Source organism: Zootoca vivipara, chromosome 6 (genome assembly GCF_963506605.1).
Source record: "Zootoca vivipara chromosome 6, rZooViv1.1, whole genome shotgun sequence".
Taxonomy (NCBI): Eukaryota; Metazoa; Chordata; class Lepidosauria; order Squamata; family Lacertidae; genus Zootoca; species Zootoca vivipara.
The window spans coordinates 453,809-465,988 of NC_083281.1; the positions used below are offsets into that span (position 1 = coordinate 453,809).

The window sequence follows — 12,180 nt, forward strand, 5'->3', positions numbered from 1 at the left end:
AATGGCATCTCGCCGGGGAGGGACGGAACCCCGCCCTCGTCCTCGGGGAGCCAGTCAGAGGCGACGCGGCTCGCGCACGCCCCGCCCATCTCCCCAGGCGCAGCCAATGGCGCTCAGCCGGGGAGGACAAGCCACGTCCTGAATATGATGCTCGAGCGCCCCGCCCACCGCCTCACGCGCAGCCAATGGCCTTCCCCTGAGGGGAGGAAGCCGAGCCTTTTGCTTGAGCATTACCCTCAATCAAAAGGGCCAATCAAAAGCATCACCCTCAATCACCCCAGGCCAATCAAAAGGGTAGAAGCGTGTTCAGCCCGCCCACACGCCGCCCTTCATTGGTCTGTTCCTGCATCAATCCCGCTTTTCCCAGCGACGATTGGTCTAGCACTCGCTGCCCCGCCCCGCCGCGAGAAGTAGACCCTCCGGAGACTCGCGAGAAAAGGCCGCCGCCAAGATGGCAGACTACTGGGACATCCCGGAGGGCACCGATTGCGCCCGAAAGACCTGGCTTACGACGCGCCTCGGGGCCATTATCGGTGAGGAGGCGGGGGCTCGGGCGGAGGGGGAGGCGCCTGAGTGCGGGGAGCCGCTCGCCCCTCCCTCTCGGAGCCACTCCGGATTGACTCCGGATTAGCTCCGTTCACACGAACCGGAGCGTGTTTTGGCCCGAGACGGAGGAGAGGCCCTTGCTCACGCTTTGCGACGCATGGGGGGGGGGAGAGAAAGAACCCCGCAAAGCGCACGTCCCCGGGGATGTGTCGATTCGGAGTGACTCCGGATTAGCCCCGTTCACGCAAATGGGAGTGGGGGGAAGGATCATGTTTTGCCCCGAGACAGACGAGAGGCTCTGTCCTCGCTGTGCAATGCATTTGGGGTAATGTGGGGAAGGACCCCCACAGGGGACGAATCCTTGGATCAATTCGGAGTGACTCCAAAATAGCCTCGTTCACACCAACCGAAGCGCATTGGGGAGGGGGTGTCGTGGGGGGCCAAGTTTTGCCCTGAGACGGTCAAGAGGCTCTGTTCATACGGAGCAATGCATCGGGAGTGATGTGAGGAAGGACACCCCCAAGGATCAAGCCTTGGATCAAATCGGAGTGGATTCTGCCACCCTGAAGGAGGCACAGTTTTGGTGCGAGATGAGAGCCCCTGCTTGCGTTTTGGCGCAGTCCTTATCCAGGGTCAATTTGAAGGGCACTTATAAACTTAAAAGTAATCCATTTGGAACCCTTCCAGTCAGGATTCAGACCTCATCATGGGACTGAAACTGCCTTGGTCGCACTGGTCGATGATCTCCGGCGGGCTAGGGACAAAGGTGAGAGCTGTTTCCTTGTTCTGCTGGATCTCTCAGCGGCTTTTGACACCATCGACCATAACATCCTTCTGGACCGTCTAGAGGGGCTGGGAGCTGGGGGCACTGTCATGCAGTGGTTCCGCTCCTTCCTCCTGGGCCGTGTTCAGAAAGTGGTGGTGGGGGATGAGTGTTCAGACCCCTGGGCTTTCACTTGTGGGGTGCCTCAGGGTTCTGTCCTCTCCCCCATGCTTTTTAACATCTACATGCAGCCGCTGGGAGAGATCATCAGGGGGTTTGGGCTGGGTGTCCATCAGTATGCTGATGATACCCAGCTCTACCTCTCTTTCAAATCAGAACCAGTGAAGGTCCTGTGTGAGTGCCTGGAGGTGGTTGAAGGATGGATGGTGTTTAATGGATTGAGGTTGAATCCTGACAAGAGAGAAGTACTGTTCGTGGGGGACAGGAGGCGGGCAGGTGTGGAGGATTCCCTGGTCCTGAATGGGGCAACTGTGCCCCTGAAGAACCAGGTGCGCAGCCTGGGAGTCATTTTGGACTCACAGCTGTCCATGGAGGCGCAGGTCAATTCTGTGTCCAGGGCAGCTGTCTATCAGCTCCATCTGGTACGCAGGATGAGACCCTACCTGCCTGCAGACTGTCTCGCCAGAGTGGTGCATGCTCTGGTTATCTCCCGCTTGGACTACTGCAATGCTCTCTACGTGGGGCTACCTTTGAAGGTGACCTGGAAACTGCAATTAATCCAGAATGCGCCAGCTAGACTGGTGACTGGGAGCGGCCGCCGAGACCACATAACACCGGTCCTGAAAGACCTACATTGGCTCCCAGTACATTTCCGAGCACAATTCAAAGTGTTGGTGTTGACCTTTAAAGCCCTAAACGGCCTCGATCCGGTATACCTGAAGGAGCGTCTCCACCTCCATCATTCTGCCCGGACACTGAGGTCCAGTACCGAGGGCCTTCTGGCGGTTCCCTCGTTGCGAGAAGCCAAGTTGCAGGGAACCATGCAGAGGGCCTTCTCGGTGGTGGCGCCTGCCCTTCGGAACGCCCTCCCAACAGATGTCAAAGAGGAAAACAACTACCAGACTTTTAGAAGACATCTGAAGGCAGCCCTGTTCAGGGAGGCTTTTAATGTTTAATAGATTACTGTGTTTTATTTTTCTGTTGGAAGCCGCCCAGAGTGGCTGGGGAGACCCAGCCAGATGGGCGGGGTGTAAATAAAAATTATTATTATTATTATTATTATTATTATTATTATTATCCCGGGTCAATTTAACGGGCATATGAACTTGAAAGTAATTAAATTTGATAATAGTAATGAATGAGCTGCGTTAACATGGGCTGCAGATTAGTCCTGTTTGCGGCAGTTTGGTGTAGGGCGGCTCTGGACTAGCCGCATTGTGACTCCAGATTTGTTTCGTTCACAAGGGTCCATGTGCATTGAGCTGTGCAGGCCTCCTGCCATAGGAATTAACCTGAGGTTGACTTCAGATTAGCCCTGTTCCTGCAGGCTGAGGAGGCTGGTGACTCATCCTAAAATCTGTCAGGTCTGGGAAAGGTAGAAAATGTAACTCTAAAAATTGCACATACTTTTGTAAACCAAGAAATCTTTAATAAAAAAAATATGGAAGCTATACGTCGGCTCCCTCGGCCAATAATGCGAGATGAGCGCGCAACCCCAGAGTCGGTCACGACTGGACCTAATGGTCAGGGGTCCCTTTACCTTTACCTTTTTTATGTTAAAAACAATAATAATAGGCAGCAGCCAAGGAAGGTTTACCTCCTGGTTGTGGGTTAAACCACAGAGCCTAGGGCAGGGGTCCCCAAACTAAGGCCTGGGGGCCGGATGCGGCCCAATCGCCTTCTAAATCTGGCCCGCGGACGGTCCGGGAATCAGCATGTTTTTACATGAGTAGAATGTGTCCTTTTATTTAAAATGCATCTCTGGGTTATTTGTGGGGTGTAGGAATTCCTTCATATATTCTTTTCAAAATATAGTCCGGCCCCCCACAAGGTCTGAGGGACAGTGGACCGGCCCCCTGCTGAAAAAGTTTGCTGACCCCTGGCCTAGGGCTTGCTGATCAGAAGGTTAGCGGTTCGAATCCCTGCGATGGGGTGAGCTCCCGTTGCTCGGTCCCAGCTCCTGCCAACCTAGCAGTTCGAAAGCACGTCAAAGTGCAAGTAGATAAATAGGTACCACTCTGGCAGGAAGGTAAATGGCGTTTCTGTGCGCTACTCTGGTTCGCCAGAAGCGGCTTTGTCATGCTGGCCACAAGACCCGGAAGCTGTACGCCGGCTCCCTCGGCCAATAACGCGAGATGAGCGCCGCAACCCCAGAGTCGTCCGCAACTGGACCTAATGGTCAGGGGTCCCTTTACCTTTACAGTCAGACTAACCCAAGAAAACAAGAGGTGGGCACAGTTCCTTGGGGTGGGGGTCTTGAAAGGAGGGCGGCTGCCACATAGAATCCTTCCCCCACCGCCCATTTTTTAAGGGAGGACCAGGTTTTTTTTTTAAGCAGCTGAAGGTATATTATATTTCTGGCTTTTTGTTACAGAACAGGGGTCAGCAAACTTTTTCAGCAGGGGTCCGGTCCACTGTCCCTCAGACCTTGTGGGGGGCCGGATTATATATTGGGGAGGTGAAATGAACGAATTCCTATGCCCCACAAATAACCCAGAGATGCATTTTACACAAAACAACACATTCTACTCATGTAAAAACACGCTGATTCCCAGATTGAGAAGGCGATTGGGCCTTAGCTTGCCTAGCCATGTTTTAGAAGAAGAATAAAGAATGTATTTTCCTATGCAAAATTTTCCTGCAGGTCTGGTGGGGTCTGCTTACCGTGTGACCCTGTTCCCGTCCGAGACGACCCTGGGGGCTTTTCAGAGGGCGACCACTGGAACCGTCCTCATGGGTAAGTCCCGCACAGACTCTGCTTGGCAGCAGCCCAGCCCGCTTGATATTTGGGAGAGGAGAATGAGAACGAGATGCCGCGTCTATTCTTGTAGATAAGCGAGCCTCTAGGCGTGTAGTTAGCATAAAATCTAAATAATCATGATAATAATCAGTGGTTTTTTTTTCTGGGGGACGGCACAGGGGTACACATAGCCCTAAACATTTTGTGAATCAGAGTTTGGCCTCATTGAGGGGCAGTATTTCAATATAAACAGGACAAAAAAATTTTTTAGAAAAAAAAAAAGGGCTGGTGATTTTGTTATTTGTGCCCCACAGCCGCAAATAAAGTTCTACTTATAGCTGGCTGTTCTGTAATTAATCAAACTCCCTTTGCGTTCAAACCAGGGCAAGGTCGAAAGCAGCCGCTCTCAAACTCCGAGAGCGAAATCTCAACATTGCTGGGTGTGTGTGTGTGTGTGCTTGCTGTAGGAATAATAGGGCTGCCTTATATAGAGTCTGCTTAGTTCAGTATTGCCAACACTGGCTGGCAGCAGCAGCTCTCCAAAGAGGCTCTAACCAGATGAAATGCTGCTGCTTTCTCTCGATTTCTTCCCCCCCCCCCCGTCTGTTTTTTTTGTCTCTGCAGCCACCTTGGGGGCCGTTTTTGGGGTCACGACTTGCCTCAGCGCCCAGCTCCGAGAAGACCCAGAGGACCCAACAAACTACTTTATCGGAGGCTGCGCCTCGGGCGCCATCTGGGGAGCCAGAGGTCGGTCGCCCGCCGTCCCGACTCAAATTTGCCCAATTGGGAATAACCCCATGTTTCCGTTTTCGTTCTTCAAATTTCCCCGGAGACCCCCCCAAAAAACACGCCAGCAACACAACTTGAAAGGGCAGATCCTTAGGAAGGGATGGACCCCCCAAAAATAAGAATTGGGACTGGTCTTTGGTCGCCTGGGGAATTTGGGAATGAAAGGAAACAGTTCTGTTCTCCTGCAGATGTCTCTCTGTGCTGCGCTCTCCTCTCACTGGCCTCAATTGCTTGCGCAGTTTTTCCATAATAATAGTAATAATAATTTATTATTTATACCCCACCCATCTGGCTGGGTTTCCCCAGGCACTCTGGGCAGCTTCCAGCAAAATATTAAAATGCAGTAATTCATCAAACATTAAAAACTTCCCTAAACAGGGCTGCCTCCAAATGTCTTCTTAAAGTCAGATAGTTGTTTATCTCCTTGACATCTGGTGGGAGGGCGTTCCACAGGGCAGAATTTCCCCAGAAACGCGGCTCTAACCCCATTACTTGCCGCCAAGAGAAATCCCCTTAACGGTTTTCTCCTCCAAGCACCGATTCCCATTGCAACGCAAGTGCTGTGATTGCACCTTCTCTCATTAAATGCTTGTTCTGAACAATTTGGAATCGCCTCCCAAGATTCCTGCTCCATTTCCATTTCCGAGTCTGTTTCCCCAAATACGCTTTGACCCCGTATCCTGTTGCAGAAGGCCTCTGTATATTTTGGAGACCGCTCGGTTATTTTATTATTATTTTTTAAGATGCGTATGCTGCCCTATAAAAATAGCAGCCTTGGTTTTTGAACAGCTTTGTTCTCAAACGTTTCAACTCCCGAACGCCAAAAACCCGGAAGTAAATGCTCCGGTTTTTCGGAATCCGGACATCCGACATATATATATATATTTATATTTGACATCCGGGTTCCAAAAAACAGAAAAAAGAATATATATATTCTTCCCCAGCCACTCTAGGCGGCTTCCAACAGAAGGTTAAAAACACGCAACCAATTAGAAGCTCCGCCTCGGTTGTTGAACGTTTCTGACAGCCGAGGTTTGACTGTATAAGAACGCAAAATAAATAATACAAATACAGTAAAAGCAAAGACGACCCAATAAAGGCCGTCGGATGTCAATCAGCCCAAGGCCTGGTTTGAGGAAAGTTTCCATCTGGCAGCTAAAGGGGTTTTGCCACTTCCCCCTGCCTTACTTTCTCTAATCTACACTTTCCAAGGTATCCAAGTTTTTTGGCCTTCCCCGCCTCCAGTGACAGGGAGTTCCGCCGTCCGACTATGCCCTGCGTGACGGCGGGCCTCCTCTTCTCCCCTCTCCTCTCCCTCCAATAAAAACCACATTGAAAATCTTCCAAAATTATAATACAATCGAAAAGACCCAATTTTGTGCCCATTTTTATATCTTTGAATGACTTCCCATGCTCTGAAGTTCCTTTTCCAGTGGCAGGGAGTCCCGCCGTCCAGCTATGCCCTGCGGGACGCCTCTTCTCACCTCTCCTCTCTCTCTCCTCTCCCAGCCCACAGCTTCGCCACCGGCACAGCCGCCTGCGTGGGCCTGGGCGCGGCCGCCTTCCTTGCCAAAGTCGGCAAGAAGGAAGACTGGTGCTGGCTGCAGACTCGCAAAGACTGAACCCGGAGCCGCCCTCTCCGTCCTCCAAGCGCGGCGCACGATCGCCACCAACCACATCCCAGGGCATGGACTTTAGCGGGAAATCCTGGCGCCCGAAATCCCGGGGCCGTGAGCCAAGTGGCCCGAGAGAATCTTGTCCTGCAAATAAAAGCGTTGACCATTTTTCGGTCCCTGGAATTTTCCTCTTTGTGACTTCCTTGAGCCCAGACTGTAGGGGGACAGACCCTAAAACTCTTTAAATGCGCCTTAAAACACATTGTAATTTTTACCCCATTTTCTCATATTACCAAAAAACATTTTTAAAATAATATTTATTACGTTTTCCATTTTAGCAACCCAACAAAATCCACATTAAAACATTCCAAATTATAATACAATCAAGAAAAGAAGCCAAATTTCATGCCAAATTAGATACCTTTGTGTGCCTTCCCGTGCTCTCAAGTTCAGCCAAATATTGTGCTGCATTCCTTGATTAGTCCAAATAGTCATTTTACAAAATTGTAACACTATAACTTTGCACGGCCAATTTGGAAGACCAAAACTCAGTGCTTTTTTTTCCCCTCTTAAAAAAATGTTTAGGGGTACTCTCATCTTCGACTTGAGAGAATCAACAGTAAATGGGGTGGGGGGGAATTCGCAAAATGTTTAGGGGAAATTAAATTCGCAAAATGTTTAGGGGTATGCGTCCCCCCCCCCCAGAAAAAGCACTGCCGAAACTTCATGACCACCTTCTCTTCCCCTTTTCGCGGTTCCTTATATTCTAGATTTTAGCATTGCGGATCCGTTTTTATTCTATTGGTAATTTATCCTTGAAAATCTATTTAAATGATCTCACTGCACGTTTTTATCCCAGTCCTGCGATGAAAACCCATCGTAAAAATGGGATCTTCCAAATGTCCTCAGGCCTACAGCTTCTCGGTCCCATATGGGTGGGGTATAAATTATTATTTTTACTATTATTATTATTAGTAGTAGTAGTAGTAGTTTTGCTTCCCCGCCATCAAGAGTGTCGTTCAGATTGCGCGACCCCCTAAGGGGGGAAATGATACAGTAGAGAGATGGTATATTTACAAACAACAATGGAAAACGGGATGGCAGCTCAATAAAACGAAAGTATAAATTACTATGGAAATTTTTGTGGAAACATTGTATTCAAACATTGTAAAAGAGAGGGAATATAGCAGGGTAAAATTCAAAGCAGGAGCAGCGTATTTATTCAAAATCCAGTTAAAACTATTTAGTTTTAATAAATAAGATAAATACAGTTTTTCAAACGGCTGCTCTAAAAGAAGCCTGACTTTTGGTCCTTGTACCTTAGTATTGCCCACACAGGCCAGCAGCAGCTCCTTGGGGTTCGAGGTCTTTTTTCTGAGCTCAGCCTGGATCAAATTTCTTCTGTTTCGCTCTTAAAGGACGAGCCACGGCTCTGCCGTAGAAGAAGTTTGACTCAGGGGAAAAGACCGTGAACCACGAGGAGCTGCTGCTGGCCCGTGTGGGCAATATTGAGCTACAAGGACCAAGGGTCTGGCTTCTTTTACACCAGCGGTCCCGAGCACTTGAAAAACTGTACTGTATTTATCCCATTTATGGAGGGCAATTTGAACCAGAAGCTGCCAGGCTCGCGGGAGCGCCGAGCTCAGGACTGTAGCCCCACACTGACCGGCAGCAGCGGCGCTCCAGGGTTTTGGATTTGGGGGTGAGACGCATTCTCAGCCCTACCTGGAAAGGGGCTCTAACCACCTTTCCCTAGCCTGGAATAAAGGCTGCAGCCTCCCTCCCACTCCCTGGTTGTTTTCATCGAGGGGGGTAGACTGCTCCTAGACCAGGAGGCTCTATTTCACTATTTGCGGAGTTGCAGATCCCGGCTGGGGCACAAACACCCCTGCAAAAAAGCCTCTCTGTCTCCCCACGTCATGCCCCACAGCATCCCCGAACCCCAATCGTGCCTCTTCTCCACCTGGCTAGAGGACAGAGAAGCGGGTGCGAATCTGCCTTTACCTACGTACTGTATTTTTCTGTGTAGAAGACTACAGGGGGTACTGTATTTTTCCGAGTAGAAGACTATATTCCCCCCCATTTTTTTTAAAGTTAAAACGGGGGGGGGGTCATCTTGTACGTGGAATGTTGTGATTATTTATATAAATATAAATAATCATATTTCTTTCTTAATTTTGGGCTCAAAAAATAGGGGCCGCCTTACACACGGGAAAATAGGGGCCGCCTTACACACGGGGGGGGGGGGAACTATGGTAAATGTGTACACTATTGCAAACAATTAACATTTGCTTAACAGATTAGACAACTGGGCCAAAGCAAACAAAGCAAACAAGATGAATTTTAACAAGGAGAAATGTAAGGTACTACACTTGGGCAAAAAAAATGAAAAGCACATATACAGGATGGGAGACACCTGGCTTGAGAGCAGTACATGTGAAAAGGATTTAGGAGTCTTGGTAGACCACAAACTTGACATGAGTCAGCAGTGTGATGCAGCAGCTAAAAAAGCCAATGCAATTCTGGACTGCATCAATAGGAGTATAGCATCTAGATCAAGGGAAGTAATAGTACCACTGTATTCTGCTCTGGTCAGACCTCACCTGGAGTATTGTGTCCAGTTCTGGGCACCACAGTTCAAGAAGGATACTGATAAGCTGGAACGTGTCCAGAGGAGGGCAACCAAAATGGTCAAAGGCCTGGAAACGATGCCTTATGAGGAACGGCTTAGGGAGCTGGGTATGTTTAGCCTGGAGAAGAGAAGGTTAAGGGGTGATATAATAACCATGTTCAAATATATAAAAGGATGTCATATGGAGGAGGGTGAAAGGTTGTTTTCTGCTGCTCCAGAGAAGCGGACACGGAGCAATGGATTCAAGCTACTAGAAAGAAGATTCCACCTAAACATTAGGAAGAACTTCCTGGTGTATCTGAAGAAGTGTGCATGCACACGAAAGCTCATACCAAAATATAAACTTAGTTGGTCTTTAAGGTGCTACTGAAGGAATTTTCTTATTTTGCTTCGACTCAGACCAACACGGCTACCTACCTGTAAACTTCCTGACAGTAAGAGCTGTTCGACAGTGGAATTTGCTACCAAGGAGTGTGGTGGAGTCTCCTTCTTTGGAGGTCTTTAAGCAGAGGCTTGACAGGCATATGTCAAGAATGCTTTGATGGTGTTTCCTGCTTGGCAGGGGGTTGGACTGGATGGCCCTTGTGGTCTCTTCCAACTCTAGGATTCTATGAACAATCTGAAGCTGGACTGATCTAAAAGACGTGCGATGATTATAATTCATAGCTTCTTATATTTATTTTTAAAATGGGAATTGGAATGAGGAAAGGCAAGTAGGAAAAAATACAGATGCTATGACGTAGAAAGGATGCAGGCAGAATTCGAATGGCTTACCAGAAGAGCTAAAATTTACAGTGGAAAATAAGGATGTGTTGAAATGCTACAAAATGGACAAAATTATTTATTATCACTATTATTATTATTATTATTATTATTATTATTATTATGTCAAACTGAACATGAAAATAATAATGCGGAATCAAAAGAGAAACAAACAACAAATTGATAAATACTATATTTACAAAACACACCTTTGTGGCAGGGTCGCCGCCCCCCATGCTCCGCTCACTGCACCCCACTGCCCGTGGTACCCAAAGGTGGGGGTAATAACATCCACATTTGCCTCTGCGCCCCCCCCCCAGGCTAAAAAGGGCTTCCCCACCCCAGGCGATCGGGGTCAGGACTCCCGGAGGGGAATGCGGCCCCCGTCCACCTCTGCCCTACATGCCTGCCTTGCCGTGCGCCAATCAAATCTTTTAATAGCCCCTCGGAGGGCACTGGGTGCGGATTCGGTGACACAGTTCTGGCACCAGGAACGGGGCTGCCCCACGGCCAGGGCACGTGAATCCACGAGGGAGGGCAGGGGTGCCAGAGGAGGTGCCCCCTTTTCTAACCGGCTCCCGGCAAATCAGGCGCCCTAGGGGATCTATTTTTGGGCCTCCCCGATTTATTCAGGGCGTGTGACGTTCCCGGGCTGGCATCTCCGGGGAGACGCGGCCTAGAAGTCACGGCGACTTTGAGCTGCCAGCCTGGATTGGGCCTGGCAGCAGAAATCCGGCTGGGTCGGGGCCCAAGGGGGTCCCCCATTGAGCCCAGGATCCTGGCTGCCCCCCCCCAAAACGGGACACAAACTTCAAGAGCCTCCTGTCCTTCTCGTTTGGCTGATTGGATGCAGGAATTTTGTGCTTGGCCAAGGCGGGTCTTGTGGCAGGCAGTTCCCCAGTCTAACCAAGCCAAATCTCCCAACCTTCCGCTTCACGGGAGGCCCACAAATTCTGGTTTTGTTAACCCGGGAGGGAGGGAGGGCTTTCGCCTACCAGGGAGTGGGTGCGAGGGGCGGGGCGGGCTTCGCAATCCTTCCCAGAACGGCTGCTTGGAGCTTCCGCAGGGGAAAGGCGAGGAGGAGGAGGAGGCCGTTGCAACATGGCGTTGTGCCAAGGAGCTGGGCCCTGCGAGTGGCTGGCAAGGGGTTAATCACAGCAGCTGTTTCCCGCCTCTGCCCTGGGTGCAGATCCTGCCTCCCGAGCAGCTGCATCGGGGCTTCTCCCGCTGTTGCTCTGCGGTAGACTGGCTCTGTCCATGGAGGCTCCGTTTAAGAATGACAGGAAACTCAGTGTCCTGTCCTTGCACCCAGATCCCCCAAACAGGAGCAGAGTGTATGTGTGAATGGGTTTGCGCAGCCTTGGGGGCAAGTCATTCCTGCAGGTCGCTTCTCCGACTCCCCCTGCAGAGGGAAAGGCAAGCAGCACTCTGTGCGTGCCCAGAGGTGGTCCTTTCATGCAAGGGGAGAGGCGGCTGGTAGGCTTAGGCGGTGCACGCTCTGCATATGCCCAGAGGCACCCTTTTCCTGCAATAGGAGAGGAAGTTGGCATGCTCAGGCTTTGTCCACTCTGCGCATGCCCAGAGGCTCCCTTTTCCTTCCTTTCTTTCAAGGAGGGAAGCTGCACACTCTGTGTATGCCCAGAGGCACCCTTGTCCTGGAAGAGGAGAGGAACTTGGCATGCTCAGGCAACGCCCACTCTGCGTATGCCCAGAGGCACCCTTGCCCTGCAAGAGGAGAGGAAGCTTGGCATGCTCAGGCAGCGCCCACTCTGCACATGCCCAGAGGCGCCCTTGTCCTTCCTTTGGCAGGCTCGGGCCGGGCGCGCTCTGCGTATGCCCAGAGGCACCCTTGCCCTGCAAGAGGAGAGGAAGCTGGCATGCTCAGGCAGTGGCCACTCTGCACATGCCCAGAGGCGCCCTTGTCCTTCCTTTGGCAGGCTCGGGCCGGGCGCGCTCTGCGTATGCCCAGAGGCACCCTTGTCCTGCAAGAAGAGAGGAAGCTGGCATGCTCAGGCTTTGTCCACTCTGCGCATGCCCAGAGGCTCCCTTTTCCTTCCTTTCTTTCAAGGAGGGAAGCTGCACACTCTGCGTATGCCCAGAGGCACCCTTGCCCTGCAAGAGGAGAGGAAGCTGGCATGCTCAGGCTTTGTCC

At 50.7% G+C, this 12,180-nt stretch overlaps 1 protein-coding gene across 1 annotated transcript; it reads left to right on the forward strand.

The window, feature by feature from the left end:
• Positions 1-403: 403 nt before the first annotated feature.
• NDUFA11 (NADH:ubiquinone oxidoreductase subunit A11) lies at positions 404-6,802 on the forward strand. Its single transcript, XM_035117038.2, has 4 exons — positions 404-533; positions 4,134-4,226; positions 4,854-4,976; positions 6,528-6,802. The coding sequence occupies exons 1-4, from the start codon at positions 452-454 to the stop codon at positions 6,638-6,640; spliced, it is 411 nt and encodes a 136-aa protein (XP_034972929.1). The 5' UTR covers positions 404-451; the 3' UTR covers positions 6,641-6,802.
• Positions 6,803-12,180: the final 5,378 nt, after the last annotated feature.